Source organism: Ascaphus truei, chromosome 3, assembly GCF_040206685.1.
Source record: "Ascaphus truei isolate aAscTru1 chromosome 3, aAscTru1.hap1, whole genome shotgun sequence".
Taxonomy (NCBI): Eukaryota; Metazoa; Chordata; class Amphibia; order Anura; family Ascaphidae; genus Ascaphus; species Ascaphus truei.
Genome location: NC_134485.1, coordinates 365,795,529 through 365,822,619, shown reverse-complemented (window position 1 = coordinate 365,822,619; position 27,091 = coordinate 365,795,529). Strand labels below are relative to the sequence as shown.

The window sequence follows — 27,091 nt, the reverse complement described above, 5'->3', positions numbered from 1 at the left end:
GGCTTCCACCAATTAGCCAACGAATGGGGATGGGGGGGTCACCTTTCCCATATCATGGGTAATGTCTTTGATTGATTCAAAGTGTCTTGAGGTGTGTACCCAGTCCTGTGAGACACCAGCACCTCACACCATCTGTGCTGTTTACCTTGCTCTCAAGGCAGCACCACACCTCAGTCAACTGACAACCGCTTAACCAGCACCTTAACGCAATAGCAGAATCTACCATCAAAACCCCATCCACAATTAGACGGCTTGAATATCAAAACGGTCACCTTAACCGAACTCCTGAAGAACTATTCGGGGAAATGCAGTGCAAATTGCTGCTAAACAAATTTTAAAGAGTATGCCACCTGGCTGGACAGAGGTAGACAAGATCACTCAAAACAATAAAGGTTCCTCTACCCTGCATTCAAACCAGTTCGCCACCAACACGTGGCACGACTATAATCGTACCTGTCCCCCTTGCCCCTACCGCACCATGCAGCTCCCTTATTCGTTATTATAACCACAGTAACATTTACTCATATCTAAAACCTGACTGGCTCAAGTTTATTGAATCCAGACCTCATAACAATGGTGAGGGGGGGGGGGATGGAGGAGGAAGGGAAGATACAAAACCCAATCTACTATAAACAGCCTATTTAAACAGCTTACCTATTAACACTGATCAATATTACGCACGGTTCAACATACCCTATATACATCTACCCGTGCCCATACACATGTATACGCCTACATGTGCCCACACCTGTATACGCCTACATGTGCCCATACGCATGCCTACGCCTACATGTGCCCATACGCATGTATACGCCCGCACGCATGTACATGCCCACATGTGCCCATACCCATGTAGTATACGCCTACACAACTGAATACACCCCACGTGCCCATGCCTACGTGCCCAAGCACATCCCCACGTGCCCATGCACATGTCTAAATCCCCACGTGCCCGTATCCTGCACGGGTGCGCGCCCGCATCTACACACTCCACGTGGGCCCACACGCATCTACGTGTGCCCCTACACGCTCACGCCTCTACGCGTGCCCATACCCACGCACGCCTCTATGCGTGCCCATACCCGCGCACGCCTCTACGCGTGCCCACACACACACGCGCGCCTCTCCGTGTGCCCATAATCGTCTGGCGGGCAGCAAAAGAGGACGTGCTGCCCGCCAGCCTGGCCTTAAGAAGGCTTTCCGGGAACTCCTCCCCTGGGCCGGGGAGGGAGGTGTGGGGGCGGGCCAGCGAGGGGAAGGCCAGACCCCCCGGTCATGAAGCCCCCCCGCCTATGGCATGGGAGGCCGCTTTTCATGAGTCTCCCCGCGTTTTCAAGACAGTTGGTCAGTATGCTTGAAAAGCTCGAAAGGCACGTAACGCTATCTATCAAGCATACCTGAAATCTTATCCCAGGTGTGTTAAATTCTTCTGATAGCTGTAACTGTCCTGGTATTACCCCTTCTTAGCCACAATCCTCGTAGTCTTCGGAAACAAACATATATTATAAGGAAGAAACTTTTTTTTTAACCTATTTACACATTCTAATGGAATAGGAATGATGCCTGTGTAAATACATTTAATATTTTCGTTGAGGTACAGTATTGTGTTGTAATTTTTAATCATGAGACTATTTTGCAGAATGTACCAAAGCCATGTTATTACCTGCATTGTTTTAGGTATAAGGAAAGGTAGTCCGGAATGGATATTTAGCTAAACATACATAATTATGTTAAGCATGATAAATATCAAGAGAGGCAGTTCAGAAACAAATCATTTTTTAGTCCTCCCCTTTTAAGGAGTTGCTGATACTAAAAGTAAAGACTGTTTTCAAGCTAATTAAGCTTTTAATTAAACATCACACAAGTTCAACATTAAGTAAGGAGAAAGAGGTTTCAACTTTTTCAGAAAGACAAATCTTTGTTTCCTAAATTTACAGCAAACAAAAAATGCATGTCTCAGACAGGTCTGTGCTTTTCTCCATTATCTCTTGGCTTACAATGCTTTCACTGCAGCCAGGGATTCTGGGTAATTACATGCACACTGTATTATGAGCACTCCGTGTGTCACCTTTGGCTTCTTACCCATTTTTAACATGGACCCCTAGAAGCTTATGTTGCCGTATTACACAACGTATTCAGCACAGCCTGTGTTAAAAGAAGTACATAGCCAGTAACCCTACTCAGAGACATCTCTCAGTGTGAGGATGTGTCACTGGCTTTGCAATGTGAAGCAGGTAATGGTTAAAACCAGACACAAAGAAAGTTATGGTGAGTAAAAAAGTTAATATGACCCCATCGAGATTGTAGGTAGCTTAACTATAACACCATGTTACTGTAACACCCTTACCCCCCCCCCCCCCCACCCCCCTCACGCTTCCCCCCCATGGCAGAAAGGATAGAGTGTACATGTAAAAATATACAATATGAACAGCCCCAGCTTGTAGTAGTGTCCCTTTAAGCAGGATTTATGCCTGAAGGTGCATGGGTGCACCTCAGGGGTGCTGTGGATCCGTGCAGGCTCTTGACAAGGAGTAGTTGAATAAAATAAAGGGCGCCAGAAACTTTCAACTGTTTATTGAACAATACTTGTAGCAGCAACAGGACAGGTTTTTAGTACCTGAAGATTCTGTAATCCAATTCCCTCATGCTATGAGACTTGTAGTGGCTCACTCTCAATTAGAGCCTCTTGCCCTGCCCAGGACAGATCAGGGAGCTACACTCTAAAACTTCTACTGTAGCTGACCCTTTCAGGACTTCTTCTTAAAGCCCTGCGATAGGGAACTACTTTCTTCTTTAGAGTAGGTGTCTTGGATCACTGGTCCCTAAGGGACCCCCTCCCCTAACATTGGGGACTCTTGCCCTAGTACTAAAATAACCCAATAAAAGTGTCCTCCTTACAGGCTAGGAGAGCCTGGAGACGCCCTCCCCTGGTACCTCCTGGGAATCCTGATGTTATTGGGGTCTGAATCAAGATGGCCGACCTGGCCTTTATATAACCTTAGGTGACTCTTAGTGTTGCGAGGTGGCTTCTCCAAAAATACTGTATACAATGGTGAAAGGTGCGACATGCCCGAGAGACACATTCACGCTCGAGAGGCACACACACCTCTCTCTCTGCTCCATGTTGTTTCCTCTCCTCAGCCCCACACTCAGGCTTCTAACACCTCCTCCTGATTGGCTGCATTAGGCCAAGTCCATGCTGCCGCAGACTGTGCGGCGCGCGATCAGATTGCCATAAGGCATTGATCGCGCCCATAGACGGCCCGAGTGGCAGCAGGAGGGGGCGTGCTTTGCTCGAAATCAGTTGAAACTGATTTCTCGCCATGACGGGCAGGTCAAGTGGGCGGTTTGCCCAATGAGGGCGAACCAGCTCCTTGACGCCCCTAGACACGCCCCCCACAGTGCGTCTTGCATGACAAAAAACCACACCTGCTTCACGCGGGTGACGTCACACAGGCACACGCCTCCGCGCGGGCAAAGGCAGTATGGACCGGCCCTTACCCAGCAACAGCTAATCAGGATGGAGGAAGGTGCCCAGCCCCCTAGCAACAACCCTGCTCAGGGAAATCCTGCTGCCCCCCAAGCCGGTCAGTTCACTATGTCCAGAGAGGTGATACCAGACACATACATGTTCAGTATTACCTCTAACGTTTTACTGGACAGTGTCCAAATACAGGACAGTCCAGTGCAATACTGGACACCTGCACCCCAAGCACTGACTCTATCCCACCCCTGTAACTGGGCAAAGTAAAGGATGGGCCTAAACATTACAACAAGGTCACACCATATCAGGTGACTTTCTGGCAACTTCCTGAACTAAGGCATTGCCAGACACTAACCTTTAAAGTTGAAACAATTTGAAACAATTTGAAACAATTTAATGCACAAAGTGTACAACTACTTAGGCCTAGGGAAAATTAACTCCTTACGGCCCTACGGACCACGACTCACTGGGGTAATTTAGCAAGGGTGATACATTATATAGTTACATAGTAGATGAGGTTAAAAAAAATGAAGGGGTTAACCAGGCTTTATAATAAAGGTCAAGCCCTCTTGGTTAACCCTGACCCGTGTGTTAGGGGCTGAGAGTGTCAGCTCTGGGACCCAGATGTCGAAAATGTATTACTTCAACTGTATACTAATTTTGCGACAATAAAGAATTATGTGATTTTTGCCTTTACTGGGATGCTGGGATCGGAAGATTTCTTGGCTGTAAGTCTCAGGGTGGGTTTGTCGGAGAAAGTCTTTATAGAATGTGCCTATATATCGGGGTTCCAGAGTTATGGGACACCCCAAAAGTTGTATCCGGAGATTGAGTGATATCTTCGGATACAGCTATGCACATTACTCCGCCAAACTCGGACTCTGAAAACGTTCTTATGACTCACCACCAGAGTCCCTGTTGCAGCATCTTCCAGACAAGGTAAATGGTTTTGAAGGGGTTAAAAGATATCTGCAGGTATACATGGTATACTTAGTATAGCAGGGGCTCCCCAGTATAGCAGAGGTACCCACATACATGCCCAGGTATCCTGAACCTAGTTTAGGGGTTCAGGGGCTGCTCCAGCTAGGTTATAAAGCTGAGCAGATTTTAAAGTGTCTAAAAGTTTTTAAAGTATTTTTCTCGTGTGCTAGTGAATGTAGGGAATATACACTCACTCCATCCCTGACACCAGGATAGGGACTCATACAGTAACTTTTAGCACACAGAAAACAGGACACACTATATTTTATTAAATGGATATATTTTAATGTGTATATATATATATATTGATAACCTGCATATGAACTGAGGACTTTCTAAGTCCTGGATTCCGGAAAACCCAGCTGGCGACCAAGCTTGGTGCCTCTGTGTCTGTCCGGAGTCCTTACTTTGAAAGGCTCAGGGATGCCAAGGTGTTAGAACAGGAGGGGCACTGCAGTTGTACTGAGTATCCACGTCCTGGCTTAACACAAGGCTGTCCGATGACCATTTGCCAAAATCCAGACTCTGTGGATCCTGAGCAGAAGGTGGACTCAGTATGCAAAGAGGCAGATGGGCCAGGTTCGCCCATGCCCCCATGCTACTTGAGAAATGTGCCCTCCCAGTTTTACAACCGGCAAATCGGTGATTGGCTGGCAGGAGAATTCCCACGCTCTGATAGGCTGTTCAAGTTAGTGAAGGAAAGCCTGAAAGCTTAAGAGAGCCTACAGCCAATGAGGAGCGCAGATTCCAAGTGCAATAACTGTGGCAAATTCAAAGATGCTCAGAACTGAATAGACGCGAGCCGGCTTCAAAGATTTGCAAGGCAGAAAAGTTTCTAAGTCCAGCTTTTTAGACCGTAGCGATCGCAGCAGGCATTGCATGCCCAAAACAGTTCCAGGACTTTTGGGAGTAACTACCGGTCATTGGAAAGTGCTCTAAAAAGGTGATTTTAAGGAATTTCGTTCCGGAAACAGATTTATTCATTAGCCCCATTTCCCAGTAAGTGTGTTAATCTTGAATTGTATAACTTTGTGTGTCTGTCTTTTACCATCTTGTTTTGCTCAATCAAATGATCCCGGTAATAAAAAGATGTTGTAGAACCTGGTCTCCCGTGACAGTATGTCCATCAAGTTTAACCTATGATAAAATGTAGACGACAGATACTTTATCCTATATCCGTACTTACAGTATATTGATCCAGAGGAAGGCAAACAAAAAACCCCAGTGAAATATCATCCAATGATTTCTCATAAGGCGAAAAATTAATTCCTTCTTGACAATCAGATTACTCCCTGGACCAACATCCTTACCATGTTTACTTATTTGGTATATCCCTGTATAACTTTCCTTTATAAAAAGATGTGTAACACCCCTATCTCCTCTCCCCCCGGCAGCAGAAGATAGGGTGTACATGTGTGTGAACAGGGTTCTGACCCGCTCCCAAAGGGATTATAGTGTTAGCTCCCCGATTCGTTACCCTTGATCTCAGGGTTCCTTCTGGCAGGGTCATGCCTTTGCTGTAATGGAGGATGAAGTGGTAGTTGTGAGGACAGGACAAGAAATAGGGTGCCAGGATATTTTGCAACTCAAAGGGGTTTATTGACAAGCACAACAGTTTCAGGGCTTCCACTGCATCAAGGATTGATCTCTGCATACATCCCATCCCTGGGCATGATAGCACTAGGCATCTTCAGCCATGAAGCAATGCGGGAAACACCTGCAATGGTAATACCCCCTATGTCTCCTCTCAGCATGCCTTCGGGACCCTTCCCTCTCAGGTAAGTACTTCTGCGCAGGCTTTAGCCTCTAGTCCACCTTAAGACTTACATTGAACAGAGGAGTCTGTTCACCAACCTCCTCCGCAAGAGTGAGCTCCTGTTGGCTTCCTAGTCCCTAGCACCCTACGACTCAGAATACTCCTGCCTGAGCTTCATATAGGAAGGTCTTGCTTCTCTTCACTCACCCTAGACTGTCATCCCAGGAGCTTGAGGCCCCTAGGCAGTCTACATTAGAATAGAATTTTTATAATTATTCATATATTTTTTTCTTTTATTCGACAAGTGCCGGTCGCGCATGCGCGGTCAATGCAATAAAAACAAATTGCTCGGGGGCCCGGCAATGTCTTTTACGCCACTGCAAAGAAACCTATTTCATTATTAAAATTGAACAAAAATGTCCCTGTGAATCATTTGGGAAATGGTTTCTGGCGGTATGAAGCACTTACCTGGATGATTTCTGAGTTGGTTACTCTATGCAACGAACTGCCTAATCTTACGTGGAACACGCGAGTCTAACATTCAAAGATTAATCTAAACGTGTTTAAGATAGACGCACAGTGTTGCACTATTGTTGTTGTTAGTTTTTTGTTTTGTTTTTTCCATGTTCCTGAAATTTGCGCCCCTATATTTTCGCCATTAGCATCATAAATTGCATGAGTTTTGTTCATTGACATTAGTTTTTTTTTTAATTTGTACCAAATCCCATACTAGTAATCTTGTTTAAATAACATGGGCAACTTTTAGTATCTGGCAATAGTATGTACTGTATAAGCATTAATATTGTTTTTTCATGTATAGCGCTGAAGGGGAGGGGGGGGGGGAGGATTTATTGGTCTTTGGATCTTGTCCAACATGGAAATGTTAGGATTTCCTAAACATAATTATTATTCTGCATGTTGCCATTTACAAAGGAAACTATTTCATTATTAAAATTAAACAAAAGGCAGACGTCATAAAAAGCATGAGTTTTGTTCAAGTCGCAACAGAGACTGCATGGCCATGAACAGATTTAAGTGGGAATATTCAACCAATAATCTCATCCCGATGAATAAAAGAGACGTGAGAAAGGCATATACTGTACGTTTTACCACACCGCTACTAAAAAGAAAAACCGCAACGAGCGAAAACTAGGAAAGCCACTAATTACCTAAATAGCAGTGTTTTACGTAACAGCTTTTCATTCACACAAAAGCACCAGTGTTTTAATTACATCTGTTTTTCAGACTGTAATTGCTAGCAGTTTTACATTACCATGGCATCTTTAGACACATTAGAAATAAAGCAATTTTATAGTGAGTCAATTTTTTATATAGTTGAAAGCAAAATGTTGTAGTAGTTATGTGTAATTAGGGATAAAAGTTGCACTTTCCTGTAAAAGGAGGTATACTAGGTTTTCATATTATGGAAATTTTCAACCGAAGTCCTAAAATAGTACTATATAATGAAATCTGGGTAAACTGGCATATGAATGTCATTTGTCATTGTCTGGTTGTATAAATCAGTAAAGCATATCCATGTATCGTAAGCAGGAGCTTTATTGGTCATCCAGTAATGCCCCTTATGCCTCTATTGAGCTGTCAAAAGGAGCCCAAAAAATCATTCTTTCTATAAGAAAAATGTTGTAGTCACATTAGTCCAATCAAATACTTTATGTAGAAGGAAATGTATCTATACCTCTGTTCTGTGTGATACCTTTTTAATGGGCTAACAAAATGTTTCACTGACAATCTTTTTGGAGCTGACCTTTTCCCTTCACCAGATATAAACAATGAGAAAAACATAAAGTTGTTTTTTTATTTTATTAGAAGAGTACATACACATATAATGTTATTAGAAAAACACAGTCCTGTTGAATATTTAGGGCACTTTCTGTCCTTGCAAATACACAATGGTTAAAGCTTTAATGAAAACACTATGGGGATTATTCTATATCCGCCGAAGCGGTCGATGTAGGCTGTTTTTGTCTGAAATTTCCGATTGAACTCTATTGGCTTTACGTATCACCTCAATGCAGATGATACGTAGTTACAGTATCTGTCCATCCCTAACCTAATTCCTACTCTGATTTGCCTCTTGTACTGTAGCCCTCTTTCCCCTACCCTCTGGGAAATGTTCTTGCTACCAGTGTATTCTGTGGCTGCTGTGGTCATACCTGTGAGGCAAACAGAAGGCCGGAGATCTCTGCGGTGGTGTGGGGAGTATCAGAACAGGTTTGCAGTGATCTTTACTCGGTGGTCAGCGCCTCCAGTCCAAGAGGATCCTGAGGCTTCAGGATGCACCTCATGGACAAATATTCTTCCTTTAATCATTACCATGCTTCAAAGACTACACCAGGTGTATATTTAACTGAGGTTTATTCATCTTCATAGTACATGCACTGAATTGTACATCATTGTACCCTATCCCATCTTGGACTAGGCCTCAGCCACTTCTCTATGCAGAGTATACATATTCTGGCCTCTTCCAGTAGCACTCCTTACTCCTTGAAGGTTAACACAAGAACTCTTTCTCTCTGGAACTATCTTACTCTGCTCCTTACTCTTCTCCTTCACTATGGAGACTGCTCCAGAACAGCACTGACTCACACTCACTGATCTACACTAATCAGAAGAGCACCCCCCTCCTTCCCTGGGGAGTGGCTAGTAAACCAGTCAATTTCTGTCATAGGCCCCTTACCTTAGTGAGAAGCCACTATAACTTTATTGTTCATACCTGCTGAACAATGTAACACACACTGAACATTAGAATGAATTCCCTTTAGGAATCATGCCCGTACTGCCCACAACCTATGGGGACTTACAGTGGAACTTAAGGCCAAGAATAGTAGTCCAGACAGACCTAGCTACAGCTATAACCTTGTGAATAACGCTACGCTGCTTCAAACTCTGTATGTCTAAAACTGACCTATGCATATTTCCTTCTAACCTGGCCCACTTTTCCAATCTGAATCTGAATAAAGGATCCACCCAAAGCACACTGCGTGTAACATTTGACTCCTACCTTTCGTTCTCCCTTCACCGTCATGCTCTAGTTATAACTTTTCACTTCTTCGTCGGTAACATTGCCAAGACCTGCCCTCTGACTCTTGCATTATCTTCTCCTGTCTTGATTATTGTAGCCTAGTAGTAACAGACCTCCCTGCCTAACAACTTTCGTTTTTGCAATCTATTACACATTATGCAGCTAGAACTGTTTCACCTTCTCCCAAAACAGTCCCTGCTAATTTCCTCCTTTAAAACCCTCTCCTGGCTTCCCATTATATTTCAGATCACCTTCGAAGTTATCCTCCTTCCAGGCTCTCCACTCATCTGTTCCTCCCTACATATTAGCTTTGATTTCTTGCTATGCCCATGTCAGTCTAATGTACTCCTGTTCATAACAATCTCTTTTCCACCCCTTCCACCTCCACGTCTTTCCCTCAAATTCAGTATACGCCAAGCACCTTCTCTCCCCACCCTTTAAAGTAAAACTTTGCTGGTCATTTTCAATGATTACTTTTTTTTTTTTTTTAAACAGATTGCTTGAAATTATTAATCAACTGTTACAAATAGTGGTTGGAGGTGCAGCAACGGTACACGTCACTAAGTGAGCATTCACCTTCAATCCTTTCGACCTTTTGTTCACAAAAAGCTACTACAGTACTTTATTAGTGCAATTTCTTAGATCAGGACCTGCATGGTATTAGCATCTATGGAAGTTGCATTCCAGAATATTGTCTCCCCGTTTAAAGCTTTACTCTGTCCTATTATAAAGAACGGTTTGGCAGCTTTTCTGCCAGTTAGTGAACTTACCGTACTTATCTACTATCACTCTGCTTCTGCAATATTTGCACCTTTAATTCAAAGTGCTCAAGTATGGAAAATGCCTAATTTTAGTAAGGGAAAATAGATTAAGAAGAAATTTATATAATTGTAGCGTAAAAGTAAATTCTGGTAAAAACAATTTTTGCAGCAACTACAGTACAGCAGTTTAGTTCTATCTCACACAAAGTCCAGTACCTCATTATGCTTCACTTATATACAACCTGTGTTTAGGGTGAGTTTATCCATATTGGCTAGCAATGTAAACAAAGTACTTAAAGTTGGTTTTCATAGCATGTCGTTTGTGACCATATAATCATCATTTAAAGCCGTAAAATTACTTGTTCCTCTCACAGATGTTCACTGTGTACTTTTCCTTTTGGGTGTGTGGTTTCTCACCAACTCTTGGCAAGAGATGAACACTGAGCATTCTTTGTTCTTTATGTGGAACTAGAGTCGTGGATGAAATCATCAGGCCCTGAGCGCACACACCATTGATGACTGCTAGACAGTAGTTTAGCTCAGATTTATACTGGTTTTGTTCTTCAAAAGCAGATCACTGTTAAGACAACCTGAAAGTGGTTTTAGTTTTAAAAAGCACCTTGCAAGTGTAACGGGTTTTCTGGACTGGCCTGACCCACCCAATCTCATATTGGCCCCTGTGGTCTAACCAGTCCCCATTACAGTGTGATGTCTGGTGGTGCACCTGTTGGCAACAGGACTCCTGAGTCTCCCGCATGATGTTGTATTGGGGATTGCCAACCCAGACAGGCAGCTGAGGTAGTGTGCTTGAGTCCTACCTAGATCCAGTGGAGCACCTCCACCTCATCAGGATCCCAGCGTCCGCTTGTGGATGGTCCTGGTGAGGAACTCCTCTGTGGTGCAGCCCCCTGCGTAATCACTCCACACTTACACACGAGGGTATCTTTTATCAGAGTCATCTTTATTAGTACGGTGGGCCAACTGCCCTCCACAATGGGTGTAATTAGCCCTCCATTGTTCACCGTACTTCCCTTTGAAAGGTATTGTCCTCCTAATGTAGGGATTCCCTATCCCCGTAGGGATATCTATTCTGCGCCAGGTCCCTGGTCACAGTCTCATTAGTCCTGTAGTGTACCAACTCTGAACTCCTCCAACTAATTAGCAACAATCTCTGAACCAACTGAACTAACTTTTGATCAGTGCTGTGCCTTATGTATCCTCTGGGGGCTGACACAACTCTGACATCACTAACCAGGGAGTCAGAGCCGGTGACCACTCCCATCCATACATAGGGCACCTCACCAGGGTGTGAGGGCAAACCTCCATGATTACTGCTGGCATGCCCATAACTTACCAGGCCTTACTGTCAGCAGGAGAGATGACAGCAGCCATTTTACAGCATGGTTACACATGTTTAGCAGTTAAGGATAAATCAAAGACTGTATTTGTTGTCTAGGAATTTGACATACAGTATGGCCTCCACATCCATGAACATTTTAGAATGTAAAAAGAAGTATGAATCATTGTCTAAAGAACTTACAATTCAATTTTTAAAGATAAGTGACATGCTTGAGGTTAGAAGGTGACCGTGAGCAGGGACAGCTTTTTGTAGCATTTCACTCAATCCACATGCAGTCCAATGAGCAGCTTATTGTCGGCACATGTGGTTCACCCTCCATAATACATTAAGGCCTATGTGTACTAAGCGCTCTTACTCCACAAGACTCCATCCAGCATCGGAAGGGGTCCAATGGAATAGCACCACTTAGTAAATATGGCCATTCATATTTTAACAGCTAAAGCCTGTAGTTGGGTGGTTCACACAATGACTACCTACCTAACAGCGTACTGCCTAATAAACCAGCACTAAAAGGTATTTTTACATTGAAAAAAAGACACCAAAAAATCAGTGTCCATTGTTTTTTTTAGGTTTGCTTTTTATGAGCGTTTTCATTCTGATGGGACTTTGAACAGAATGAGCATTTTGTTTTTGTATGATGGTACTGCTGCAAACATCTGCCTTGCAAGCACATTATTTTGTGCATGGTTTGTGATTTGCTATGGCTTAATTTAATTACTGCAAATCCAATTTCTTCTGAACCACTCGTCTTTTGTATTTTCTGTTCATAATTAAAAAGCCTTTAATATAACCATGAACACAAATAGAAAAATAAAATGCATGCGTTCCAGCAAACTGAACTCATTTTACTATTCGTGCCCCTTTCTGTCACTTGGTAAAAAGACCTTTATAAACTGCTGTTGGAAACTGAAGTCAGGTTAGCATGTGAGGTGAGCCTCTGTCTTAACGTAAAGCCTTTAGCATTTATTGACCAGGAATTCACTGAGCTCCTAAGGGGTATGAGTGATGCTCAATCCTGGGTTAACTACCATTGACCTTAATGGCCATTAATGCGCGGTCAACCTTTGATACTCCTTATTGGAGCTTAGTGAATCTCACTCATTATATCTCATCTCTCAGTTCTCTTAACATATGACTAAATATTTTTTTTTTAAATCCTTTGCTATCAGCTGATAATCCGTGTTTGTGGAATGTGTGCTTGTTTATAGTACACTGCAGTGCCCAGTGTCGTGTTAACGGAGAGCTCTGAGTCATTCCACTAATCTGTCAGCAATGCACGTACCCGTGGATAAATATAGACCTTCTTCCAGTTGTAGTTGTGATTACACAGGCTAAAAATGACCCCTTTTATACCTCTTGTTAAAAACCGGGGGCGTGTTGTAACACATAGCCACAGAGACCTTTATGGGGCGTGCTTCTAAAATATCTCAACCTTCTTAAAAAAAATTAAGAGATATATAAAAAAAAAATTTTAAAAATTGATTAACAAGCATTGAACTTAGTTTAACAGCATTGAAAGCAACACGGTTGTAAATACTGGACCTTCAAAACGAACCTGAAGCTTATGGAGACCACTGCAGCCTGTTGGGGACGATCAAGTGTGGTCAGCTTCATTAAGGGACTTGGTAGGTAAAGATTCACTGGATTATATATGTTGGTTTATGTATGATTCATTAAGTATCTTCACATATACCACACACTGTACTACTGTAGGTTTGGGCTTTTTGTTTATTGTGTGTTTGCATCTTCACTGGATGGTCTTTTATACAAATACTACAAATCCACATTATTTTGCACTTTCACCCTCATCACATACTCCATTGTGAAATTCTCTCCCTTGAAGAAATATTTATATAAATACTTTTTTCACTCTTATTAAACTGTAGTTGTTCCTAATGTATCTTTATAACTTGTCACTGGCTACTGCAGTTTTGTAATTACAACATCATTCCTTCCTCACTTATACTGTGATAATTGTTGTGTTGTTTTATCGCAGGGAGGTTTTCTCGCCTAAACTTGTTTTCATTTTATATGTTACTTGGAGGAGCTTTAATTTATGGTACTAGCTCAACTTTTAAACCATAAAGCAGCAATCCTGCCCATTTTCACAATTTGGTTTTATTATTTAGAATTTGAATCAGAGATATTGTCTGAGCGAAGACACACTATTTTTAGCTCCAGAGATCCCACTGGATACATACTGTACTTGTTTAGTTGTCGGTGCTCTTTCCTGGACATTTAAAGATGACCACTGTCGTTGTCCAATAGGAAGCTGCCATGTCATTTCCAAATGATGTTGTGGCTTCCTATTGGCCTGCTGGGCCTGCAAGATTTGGAGGCCATGTTGAGCTCCTTATGTAACACCCTTTCCCTACCCTGAGGGAAACAGCAGACAATAGTTTTATGGTGCTAACCTCTTAGGCTTACAGAAGGCAGCCTCCGCTCCTGGGGAGCCTGGGGTGGCTGGTGCAGCGCCTCCACCCACGAGGATCCCAGTGTTGGTGGGATAGCCCCTCACGTGAACCGGTATACCTATAGGGTATGCCCCAAATAATCACAACCAGAACAAGGTATATGCAACACTCTTTACTGTGATCCCACTGTACTCACACAATATTAGCAGTACAGACACAATAATAACAGTATCAGTCACCCCCACTGTATATTGGAGCACAATATCCCTTGGGCACCTAGAGGTGCAAGGTGTCCACCAATGCAGCACACAACGTAAGTGTATGTGCAGTGCTACCCTCCCGCGTGTAGTGTTGGCGCACGTGGGTACCTTCCTGGGTAAAAGTACACCAGGGTATTTCTTTGATAGGCCACATCCGTGATCCCACGATGCAGGGCCTCCGACACAATCTCCTCTCTCCTTACTTCCAGGTACCACCGTGTGGCCATTCCGCCAGGCCTGGGTAATCCTCCGCTGCTGCTCTGTCTGCTTCGCTGACTCTCTCCTCCACACACTAAGGGCAGGTCCCTTACTAGTGGCCAGCCCTACAATATTCCACTATAGTGCAGGGGAAAACTAGCTTGGGCCTAGGGGGAACGGGTCTGGCCTAGTCCACTGGGCTTGACTATCTCCCTGGAAGCTACCTCTCCCTTCGCAGGCTCAGTCAGGACTGAGCACGCCGCCTCCAGTCCGTGGAGGAAATCCTGAACAGCCAGGACCTCCTCTTCCTACAACTCAAACCTCAAGATGGCCGCTGCTTTAAACACAGTCCATATGTATGTGGCTGCGCCAACCACAACATGGCCGACGCAACTCACACAAACCCTCCTGAGCGACGGGACCACTGCCAGGGAGGAGGCAAGGGAGGGTACCCTGCTACACTTAAAGGGAACTGAAACGGGGTGCGGGGGGAGGAGTGGCTTGAGCTAAAAAATACTGCAGTGCAGCTCTGACGGAACCCTGATTTAACTGCTCATGTGTGATTTACTGGTATTAACTAAAGTTATTATTAACACGCATAAATGGCTCTGACCAGTGGTGAAATATGATGGTACTATGGAGGAGTACAAAGTGCCTCTACTTTTTTTTCATTTGCAAGCCAAGATTCTCACTACTTCAGCACTTCCTTTGTAATGGGAATTATTTCAGTAGATACTTTCTTTGCTTCTGTTGTTAATTGTTTTCTAGAGTGAGGTCAGAAGAGCTTTACCTTTGTGTTCAAAAGGCACTTTGACAACTCATTTACTACTTGTTCATAAAACAACTACCTAAGGACCTAAGTCTTAGGCTCAATTTACTGCCTTATACAGCATAGAATTACCATTGTTGGTGGTGAGAAAGTGACGTAAACAAGGTTACAAGGAGCTGACCGTGTTGTACAGAGAAGTTTCGCCAGCTTACCTCAAGATCATACTTCTAATTATATTGCAATACTATGGTAGGATTAGTATGAAGCTTTCTAATGTGATATACGAAAACTGTTGAGACAAAGTGACTATACTGTATGTATAATAATTTACTTGTATGTTTATTAGGTAGTGGTTTGTAAGAGATCATAGGAAAATATTAGTTTAATTGTCTAAAAAAGGTACTGGTTTAAAGCAGCAATTCACTCTACTCACCATAAAAAATAAAAGTATTTTTTTACCATTGTGAGTTCCTTTTTGCGCTGTTTATAGCAAACCCACCCTTTTTTAAATTCTGTTATTTGTTGCTGAAAATGTGATTGCTTTGAAGTTAAAATAGCCACTGCCATTCACATGAATTTAGATAAGAGCCTGAGTTCGTAACTGCTATTGCCAGTGAAATTACAGGTGAAAACTCAGAAAAAATGATGTAGAACCATTTTAAAGTAAGAACTACAGTAGAGGCAACTCTTATTCGAACAAAAACCAGTGGCAATTCCCCAACAAAACCAGGAAACCCAGGTACATTCTGAATACATGCCTTAAACTTTCCTTAAACTAGCCCCAGCATTTCTGCATTGATTAATGGCCTATCAGATTAACAGCGGGGGTCCCTGGCAGTCCCATTCAAACTGAATTGGACTGCCAGGGATCCCTGCTGTGTTAATCCTATGGGTCGTTAGTCAATGCAGAAATGCCTTAAACGTGCCTCAAACTAGCCCAGCACATACCCAGAATGTAACCCGGCTAGTTTACGGCAAATGTTAGAATAAACGTTGCCTCTACTGTAGATCAGAGCTATCCGATTATTTTATAACTTCATTTTTGTTTCTGAGGGGAATTACTCCTTTAAATCAAGGAGACATTGTTTTTTTGGAATGCAGTGTAGAAGCAGCAGGTGGTATGAGCATTAAAGCATAGATCATTTTTAGCGGACTGTTTTATTCTCAACGAAAGCAAAACTGTACATCTAAATACAAAAAAAATAGCAGAACTGAAAATTATATTACAGCCAAAGAAAAGTGTGTTGGAATACAAATTACATCTTGATATATGGGGATTCAAATCAATCTTTTGATCCGCCAGAGGATTATCATATGTCATATCTCCACAAATAATAATAGACTCTCAATTTGTTTCAATTATACTTTTCTTTTGACTTTAATATGATTTTTCAGTGCTGATATTTTTCTTTTCTGTTTGGACTTTGCAATTATGAACAAGCCCTTTTTCTGTATCCAAAAAATTTATTTTACATTTTAGTGTAAGTACGGTAACCTGATCTCATGGTTTAGCCGGGACAGTCCCTGCTTTTCGGACTCTGTCCTGACTTTTTCGGGTGCTGTCTCGGTTATAGGACTCCCTGACAAGCACTGAATGTGCAAGGCGCGAAAAGCGCACGCAGACTGCGCACGCACGATCGGCACTTCCCAGCTGCTCGTGCGCTTGCTGGTTGTTTATGCGCATGCGCGACCGGCAAGCTACATTCGTACATGCGCTATCATCAAACTCCTTGGTTGGCAAGTGCTCTTTCTGCATGTGGGGTCGGCATTCGCCATGCGGCAGTCGGCTAGTACGAACTGCGCATGCGTAACAACCGGGACAAATATGGTCACCATAAGTACAAGGGATGGGTTACAGAATGCTGGTTCAGCCGTGACAGCTTCCTGTTCTAAGGGATATCCCTGATGAAGCCACACAGTGGTGAAACGCATTATGCTACAGCGTTGGAACGTGGAGTGTTCAGCCAGCACGAGCAAGTATCCGCTGCCCAGGTTGTGTACTCCGACGCTACTCAGAGATCTCCCATGAGCACAAGGAGCTCTGTGAGCAAATAGAGACCAGCTGGTGCAGACCTTGGATTTCCCCTCACTAAGAAAAGGAAGCTATCACGGTTGGACCAGTATCCCCTGACATCACTTCGAGGAACGCTAGACACAGAGGGAAACGCCAGCTACCGCCAGCCCTACCAGGAGAAGGATCCCCCTAAAGCTTCCACCCAGAGGGCCAGTGTCCGACGCGGGGCTCAACACAGTGGTAACATTGGCTCTCCCTCCCACAGTGGTCTCGGACTACATCAAGGACAGTCAGGACACAGTGAAGAGGCTTCCTTACGAGGTCCCAGCAGCAGCTATCTCAGCTATCACAGGCAATTATCCTGTTTCATTATTCTTTTACTGCAACACTGATTTTATACATGTGTGTATCCCAGTGCATGTTACTACTGTTGCTTTTATTTTTATACTGTAGAGGTTGTCTCTTTACTTTTTGCGCCCTCATTTCTTTTTCTTTTACTTTTGAGGTTCTCTGCAGAGGACTGTTTATCCTACACCAGTGCAGCAATTTACAACCTTGACACCCATCTATGGACTTTGTATGGACTTTTTTGGTTTTGGCAATTGCCATCACTTCATATTGACTCAGTCTTTTGGCAAGATGCTACTTAATTCACTTGTTGAATTTCTGCAGTCAATCGTTGCCTTTTGACTGCATCTACCTAACAGTTTTTAATTATTAATTATCAGTGCAACCTGTTGTTGATCTAGTGTTTACTGCTACAAGGGATATACCACATGCACCTGTGGTATATTCACCGCTTTAACAGCTTAGGGTTAACCGCTCTACAGATCACATCACTTACCCTCCACCTCATTTGTAGGGGCTTCAAGCACATACCATACACTGGCATTGCAACTTAGCGCACTTTTTTTTCTCTTCGTTGTAGAACATGTTCTAGTTAGTTGCAATCAAAGATGGCTGTGATCTTAAAAAATTAAGACAAGTACAGTGGCAAGAAAAATTTGTGAACCCCTTAGGATGTTCAAATATTTAAAACCTAAAATGTTATTAGATCTAAATCCTAATAATAGATAAAGATAACCTAATCAAACAAATAACACGAAAACGTGATACTTTTTCAACCTTTATTTATCCACAAAGGATTCAACATTGAATATCCATGTGTGAAAAAGTATGAGAATCTTTAGATTCAGAACCTGGCAGCACCCTCTTGAGCAGCAACCACTTCAACTAATCGTTTCCTGTAACTGCTGGTCAGTCTCTCACATTGATTTTGAGGAATTTTGGCCCATTCCTCATTAAAGAACTGCTTCAACTCTGTGACATTTGAGGGCTTCCTTGCATGGACAGCTCGCTTCAAGTCCTGCCACAACATTTCGATGGGGTTTAGGTTCAAACTTTGACTAGGCCATTCTAAAATGCGGAATTCTTCTTCTGCATCCATTTTTGTAGATCTGCTTGTTTGTTTAGGATCATTGTCTTGCTGCATGACCCACTTTCACTTCAGCTTCAGCTCATAAACGGATGACCTCACATTCTCCTATAGAATCTTCTGATACAAGGCAGAATTAATGGTTGTGATTGCAAGCTGTCCAGGTCTTGGACAGCAAAGAAGCCCCAAACCATCAAACTCCCATGACCATGCTTGAAAATTGAGATGAGGTTCTTCTGTTTGAAAGTAGTGTTTGGTATTCGCCAAACATAAAGTTTCTCATTGATGCCAAAAACTTCTGCCTTTGACCCGTCTGTCCAGAGAACATTGTTCCTGAAGTCTTGTGGATTATCTATGTGATCCTTGGCGAACTTCAGATGGGCAGCAATGTTCATTTTGAAGACCATTCCTCCTGGCTATCCCTCCACGAACACTGTTCTTGATCAGTCTTTTTCTGATAGTTGAGTCATGAACACTCACATTAGCCAAGGCGAGATTGGTCTGCAGATCCTTGGATGTTACTCTGGGGTTCTTTGTGACTTCCTGGATGATTTGCCAGTTTGTTCTTGGAGAGATTTTGGTCGGACAACCGTTCCTGGTAGAGTGACTGTGGTCTTGAACTTTCTTCATTTGTAGACTGTCTGACAGTGGATTGGTGAAGCCCCAAATCCTTAGAAATGGTTTTCTAACCCTTTCTAGACTGATGAGCATCAATACCTGCTTTGCTGAGGTCCTCTGAGATTTCTTTTGATTGTGGCATGACATGTTTCCACGTGTATGGTAAAGACCAAACTCACAAAGTTTCTGATTTTTATATAGGGTGGGGCCGCCCCAACTCACACCTGAAGATCTACCTAAATTATTTAAACACCTGATTCTAATTATCCCCTTTAATGTAGCTGATAAAACCAGGGTTTTACTTACTTTTTCACATACCCTGACTCTTAATTACACATTGTTTGTGTAATTCATACATCATTTTGTTTAAAAACACATAGAATTGGATATTGAATATTTAAGAAAAGACTGGTTTTGATTCAAGAAGGTTATTATGGAAAAACTATGTAATCTCCGTGATTATCATTGAGGTTCACAAACTTTATCTCCCTACTGTAAGTTTGTGTAACTCCCCCTTACGTATCACTGGGGCCTTAAGGGGCACTTCTCTGTCACATGGGGTGATTACGCAGACGTTAAGACCCACCCCCTTTCTGCCTGGATACAGTGACATCATGCTAGCATATAAATAGAGCGGAAGCTTTTAGAAGGGCAAATCCCAGGAGGAACAGAAGAAGAAGGATCTCATGGTGAATAGCTATGTAAGCCCCTAATATAGGATATATTCCCCCTTCCTTTTATTGTTTGCAGTTAGTGAAAGTACCATGTGTACTTAGAGTCCCACCAAGATGGTCTGGCATTACTCCCAAAATATTAGGAGAGACCACCTAAGCAAAGAGGGACCTTCACAAGCCACAGTCCCTGAGTACAGTTGGAACCACCCCACTGGCGGGTCCATTGCTGGCTCTCACCCACAGGCAATGCAGTGTCAAGCCACCTTGAAGAGAGGGGGCTGATCCCAGAGGGAGTAGTACTAGACCCGCCAGGGGCTCCATGGATATGGAGCATTACTAGCGCTGTAGAGCAGAGGGATTGTACAATCAGACTGTGCCATACAAAGCCTCAGCAGCTTCCTAGTGGGCCGAGATGCGGGCAACTAGGGAAGACACAAAGAGCATAAGACAAAAGACATGTTTCTCGAAATATAAGAAAACCTCATTATATTGACTTTACGTGCCAGATAATAAACTGCTGTTTGAATTAATAAAGTTCCTGGCTCCCATCATTGTATACTTATGCCCATCCTGCATCCTGACTTAAGATAATGCACCCTGAGCAGCACTAACACCGACACCACTGTAAACTTCCTAGGAACCGGGCAGGACTGATTACATTAGCAAAGAGCACCATGATGAAAGCTTCAAAGATGTATGGTTTTAATACTACTCTGGGTTTCTGGGGTCACAACTACACACAGCTGTAATCCTGCACTAGACTGCAGCCACTGTAGGAAAAGCAGTGATAGCGAAATTTCATCACCTGTGGCTTTTCTTTAGATGTAGCGTGGCACTAGGAACACCAACACTGAGACACTTTACTTCTGTAAATAATGAGATAATATTATAAGCATATTAAATCATATGAAGGTAGTAGAGAAGGGAAGCAAATAAAATGTAGGCCTAGGCAGAGTGAAGAGTCCAATCTGATCAGGGTCGGTTGGGATATCTGCGGGGCTCAGTGCGGGGACATGTTTGGGGCCTCAGCTCTTACCTTCTCTGGCGGCATCTCCTCCACCCATCATAGTCCAGTCACCATGGCTCCGCGATGTCAAATGGCATTGCGTTGCCATGACAATGGCAAAGGTTGTCATGGCAATGTGCCACAGTGCGTCGATGATGGGATCGTGCAGGAGGAGATGCTAACGGAGAAGGTAAGAGTTAACGGCCTTGCTCTCTCCCCCCGGCAATCAGTTTAATTGTTGTAGGGGAGAGCGCGGGGTCTCTGTAACTGTGCGGCTTGACCGACTGCACAACCATCACGCCGGTGCTGGATCTGATGATATTCTCTTCAATGGACATTACCATACAATTAAATATGAGGCAACAATTGTTCACCATATTGAGAAGGAGCCTTAGCACAAATGTATGAAGATGATACATACTGTAAGCGAAGTAGATACAAGCAGGAAATCTGATCATTTTTTAAGAAAAAGTTATGCAGAATCTACAGTAGCTATGGGGTTTTGCTGAGGTCAAGTAGGTATGGTTGCAGTGGTATATGCAATGATACAGTATACACTCCGATCTTTTTTGTTCATGTATCAGATATCTATCATTTAAAAGTTGTCTTGTCCTTCCCTATTTTAAGAAACTTTCTTTTCTAGGACATCCTGTTCCTTTGTATTTTCCCTAGTGCCTTCGTTAGTGTGACTTTTTAACCTACATCTTTACAGCTATCAGACTTCTTGAAAATAACGAAGCACATATTGAAGAGCACATCATGTACTGTATGTAGAGGATTTGTTTTTATACATCTTAAAATACATTGCAGAGATGGATTTGTGCCATAGAGCTGCAGTCTCATGTAGAACCAAAGTGAACTACTGTAATATTGATATATTTACTTATTAAATGGGGGTGGGGGGGGGGGATTGGCACTATTTATTTTATTATTATTATTTTCTAGAGAAATCAGGTGTAAGACTTTTTTTATGTCATGTTTTTACATTTTTAGACCCAGATCCACAGAGATTTGTTACTGACTAAATGAGGCGTTAACCTAAGTTACGCCTCAATAAGTGTTAATGTGTATCTTCAAAGATCACTAACAAAGTGTTAAGTGCTGGGTTCATCTGGAAGGGGCATTGTGCTATGTATGCACAATCTTAGCAAGCTTAAACCCAGGCCCCCAATATTATATATTTATATGTGTCAATTGGAGTGCTAAAGGTAAAATAATGAAGTGCAACAAATTATATACATTTCCCACGCTTATTGCTACAGCAAAAGTCATCAGCACCCTTCTCCTGGGGGAAGAAATCTCCCAATAGACTATTACATTCACATCTGGGTACATGGACCGGTTAAATAGACGTTGGATGGGCGAGTTTGTTTTCAAACAAGTTCAGCAACCTTATGAGATTCTTCTGGAGCTTCATATATATTGCAGAGAAGAGACTCACTATTTGCTTCTTTCTGTGCTCTGATGCTGTTCGGAAATGTAAGGCAGTCCTATGTATTACTCAAGTTTAGACCTTTTATTTCGTAGAAGAGATTCTAATGCATTCTTCACCAGTTAAACCAACAGTTTTCAATCTATTTTTTTTTTTTGCCGATAAAGAAATGCATAACGTTTTGGAGATATATCCCTTCGTCACGTGAAACAATGACAAACGGGTATGTCACCAACATTTTGTACATTTCTTTATCTGTAAAATCAAAAGAAGTGTTGAAAATTTCAATTTGTCTGCATCTTCCGTAAAAAGTACGGAATCCCTTCTGCTGAATCTGTTGGGTACACAATACAATTCACTGCAATGTATTGCTTGTTAGAAGCAATTTGTGAGGCTATTTTCAAATACTGCACATCTCTGCACAGTGACGTTGGATTTTGCACTGCCTTAGCATGTGAGATTAAAAAGAAGTGCGAGGCTGTTGTTGATCAAATAAATAACTCAAACCAGTTTACTGAAACGTTGTAATCACTGTTATTGCTATTATTTGTTGAACACTTGTCTAATTAGGAAGTGTGTTATGTCTTGCCAGTTTTCTTGGACTTAATTCTGTCATCCCCATGCCTTGTTGTACTGGGAGTTCTAGCAAGAAATGAAATGGCAGGTGAGCCATTCTCTCCGGAATTGGCACCAACGTGTTGCCCTGACACGGCTGGCACAGAGGACTGTGTCAGACAGAGCCTTCACTTTTCCACAAGATGTAGTATGTCACTTCCATAGAACACTAAGCCTGTTCTGGCCACTGGCCTGGGAATCTAAGTTATGGAATCTCATGCATGGAAAAACAGTACTGGTATTTGCTTTCTTTTCTTCTGTGCAGCTTGAAAAGAAATGTAGCAAAACGACATACCCTGCCAGTGGTTTTAATGGAGCCTGGTACAAGGCATTACTTTTTGTAAAGCAGTGGTGGGTGACCAGTGGCTTGTGAGAAGGATAGGCCCCTCAAAGGGCTCGTCTGTGCCATCCTTGGAAAGGGTTTTAAGTTGTGTGTATAGTTTTGGGTGAAAACATTTCCCTGTGGTATTTGCTAAAAGTCAGTGATGTGAAATGGTCTGATAGATGGCAATTGTAAATGTAAGTATTTAATGTAACATTTGATGAGTTTATATACAAATACAGATCTAGCAGATGTTATTGAGCTGTAACGAGCCCAATTGCCTGCTTTGACACATTACAGCTCATTTGTTTTGCATTGCAAATTGCATGAAAACAACAGCACATGTGACAATAACACGTTCACACTGGCACCAGCGGTAATGTGTTATCGTGCTGGTGCAATAACATCTTCTACATCTGCATGTGGTTTGGCAACGCAAAAGTGTGGCACCGAGCCACAATTTTGCATTTTTATCATTCAGGGACACTCCTAGTTAAGTCATTTGTAATGAAAATTTAAAACTATATCAAACAGTTTTAATACATTATTTATTAATGATTTACAAAGTCTTCTAAAAGGTTTTCTGTATAATTAGCTATCCGGTTCCTCAGGGGACCAATATGTAGATTCTTCAAGTTCACAAGTCTCTATTAGGGCAGTACTAGCTTTCAGCGGTCTTGTATAGGTCCTTATTTATTTGGTGTTAAGTTATTAGTGTAGTTCAAAGTTTTAATGGAGAAATGCAGATTTGTTTATCAGTTGTGATAACCTTTAAGGGATAAATAAGTGAATGCATAGTGTACAAAGCTATCAAACCTGAATAGGTTTCTTTAAGTGTACTGTCAAGCTCTGTACACTACAATTTCGTTTATAAAGAACTCTACTGTTGGTCTCTTAAAAAGTAGCACAGCCTACAACAAATCTGTGTTGAGTTATTAATATATATTAAATCCCATTCAATATTTTAACAGCTTACCAAAACATTGAAATGGGAAGGATTAGTGTGAGAGGTAGAGAAAATACTTTTGTATTTAACCTTGTTATTTAAGTACTTTGGAAGAAGAAAAGAAACTCCCTGCGAATTGAACCACGGCATACCATGCTTCCTATGTAAGAAGTTCTTTTTGTTTTCTGAGCTATTCCTCATTCATTGAAATATTTTCTGTCTAACATAAATGCTTATTTTAAAATGTGTCAGGATAATTAGAAAAGTAAAATAAATGTTTTCTGGCACATAATGGATGGAGGAGTCCTTTGATTTTCTCTTTTTACCAAAATAATGTTTTGGAGGGATGGGAAGCTGCACTCTTAAATGATAACGCATCAGCCTCTCAAAGCAACTTTGTTACATACAAAAATGGTTGTTAATGTTTCATGAGCTGCTTTTTAACTGTTCCCTTGACCACTGTATCATTGAAATCACCTCGACTTTCATTCCTCCAATATCCACGTTCTCTCCGCTGTAGCAATACAGTATGTAATGCATGCCCTATGGTGCTCACCATTGTGCCATTTGGAGCTGGACCTCAGGCCTACATATGAATTGTATCGAGTAGAAATAAAATAGAACTTGTGCTACTTGGGTTAGTGCTTTCAGTCAGCTGCAACTCCAGTAAAACTTACTAACGCACGTTAAGTAAATATATTAGTACATTAAGGGAAATAATGTTTTGAACACATTTTCTCCATATTGTCTTCTAGCTTCTCCAGTGGGTAACGGATACATCAAACCACCAGTTCAACCAGTTTCCAGCGCACAAAGAGAAAAGGGACCGCCAACCATGTTGCCCATTAACATTGACCCAGACAGCAAGCCCGGTGAATATATACTCAAGAGTATATTTGCAAATTTTACCACCCAAGCAGAACGTAAGATTCGGATCATCATGGCAGAACCCTTGGTAAGTACAAAACACTAAAAGCAACAATGCATGTTTTGAATGATATACAATTACTGCTACTGCCTTGTTAAATGAATCCTTTATATATAACTATATACTGAAAATGTCTATATACTGTACTTTTAGTTTCCCAATGCTCCTTCGATTTACAGAAAATATTATAAAAGGAAGGTCTGATACTTTTGTGCTAATTGGTTTGCTGGTGTGAAAATGTTGTTAGAGGTCTTTAAGAACAGACGGTGGTTGTCAGTTGCCGTAACTACTGAAAAATTCCATTAAAGTAATTATATCCATTCTCTAAGGAATATCTTCAGGGGTTTGGAAGTGTCGAGTGTCTTATCTTCTACAGCAGGGGTGCACAACTCCAGTCCTCAAAACCCCCCAGCAGGCCAGGTTTTCAGGATATCCCTGCTTCAGCCACGGATTGAGCCACCTGTGCTGAAGCAGGGATATCCTGAAAACCTGACCTATTAGGTCTTCAGGACTGGAGTTGAGAATCCCTAGTCTACGGTATCATTCTTTTCACTTTCAGATAATTGGGAATTGCGCTGTTCCTTACTTTGGGGGCTCCCCAAATATTTACCTTCGCCAGTAAAATGAAAATAAAATCATAGATGGCATGCAATGTCATTCTCTGATTAAATGCTGGCATTCCATTTGTTCTGTGGTACTGAGACAACGAGGGTGGCCATGTTGATTTCTCAAAAGAAATTTTTATGTGCTAGTGTTCCTGGTCCCTTTTGGGGAATCTAAATGGCCACCATCCAAGCCTCACTCCCACATACCAATAAGAAGCCATAATGCCATTGTGACATCGCAGCTTCCTCTTGGATGACTGTAGTGGCCATGTTTGATTTTACTTTTATTTTACCACCACATGAAAAAGTAAATATATATCGGAAACTGGGAGGGGAGGTCCATTGAGATAATAATTGTGTGGATCTCACTCCAAGAAACACCAATTACCAATTCTGTAATATAAAGTTCACAAAAATAAATACATTGAGTGGCGGGTGTTGCTGCTTTAAAGCAACAGTGCAATCTACCATTTAAGACCAAAAAAAAAATCCCCTTTAATATGTGTATCAATACAATCCACACAATGATAAGTAATTAACTAAGTTGCTGATCGATCCGTTCTCCTGTGATCGATCAGTGAAGATTTGGCTCTGGGGTTCACTAAATGGCTGTCAGTGCAGCGGAAGAGGACCAAAGATGCAAAGTTCTGTGGGGAAGATCATGTGACAGGCAGTCACTAGATACAATTGGTCCGCTGCTAGAGAGAGGGCAGGGCTCCAAAAGGGGTGTGCCAGAGCCTGTTTCAGAAGAGGAAGGGGATGTGATTATGTAAATTGTTGCTATAGAAAAAACAAATGCTTGTTACTTTATAATACATTAGAAATGTAATTCAGAGGTTTTTTTTTTAAGAAATGCTACAAGTATTTTCTCATAGTACTGAACTGATTTATTTAAATAAAAAAAAACATGTAGGATATTGCTTAGTCTGCAACTTTAAGTTACATTATTATAGCAAACACATTAGGACCTGAGCATCATCTAGAACAGGGGTGCGCAAACTTCCTACGCTGCCCCCCCCCCCCCCCCACCGGCTCTCCCCCTGTGTCGCACCCCTCCCTTACCTCTAATGCGGCGTCAAATGAATCTGCGGGGTTGTCACGGTAGACCAAGCCTATTAATACTTTAATTACTTGGATCATTGATTGAGAAAAGGTGAGAGATAAAATCAATTGCATTTATTCACATAAGGAACATACACAACTATGTTACACAAATTAGAGGAAAAAGACACACTTACTTTGGAAACTGGGATAACAAAACTAATCTTTCTTAGTTGAAAACACTTTTCATTCCCGTATCCTCTTGCTATATGAATCTGGTCACTTATCCTCTGAGAAATTTAGACGATTTACTCAGAGCTGGAAATTTTCAAATGGGACTGAATCTCAGGTGAATCACAAGATGGAACTGATGAATCTCTTTACATGATAGAACTGATAGAACTCTTAGATGGAACTCAGATGGACCTG

General features: G+C 42.1%; 1 protein-coding gene across 7 annotated transcripts in view; it reads left to right on the top strand.

Moving 5' to 3' along the window:
• Window positions 1–27,091, top strand: part of FRY (FRY microtubule binding protein) — a 423,242-nt gene that overhangs the window by 202,787 nt on the left and 193,364 nt on the right. For 6 of the 7 annotated variants that reach the window (XM_075592149.1, XM_075592144.1, XM_075592143.1 and 3 more), the window contains one exon: window positions 24,844–25,043. In XM_075592149.1, the coding sequence (XP_075448264.1) occupies window positions 24,924–25,043 (120 nt within the window). In that variant the 5' untranslated portion in view covers window positions 24,844–24,923. Of the gene's footprint in view, window positions 1–12,846; window positions 13,011–24,843; window positions 25,044–27,091 lie in introns of those variants that run through there. The other variant, XM_075592147.1, reaches the window with a different exon arrangement.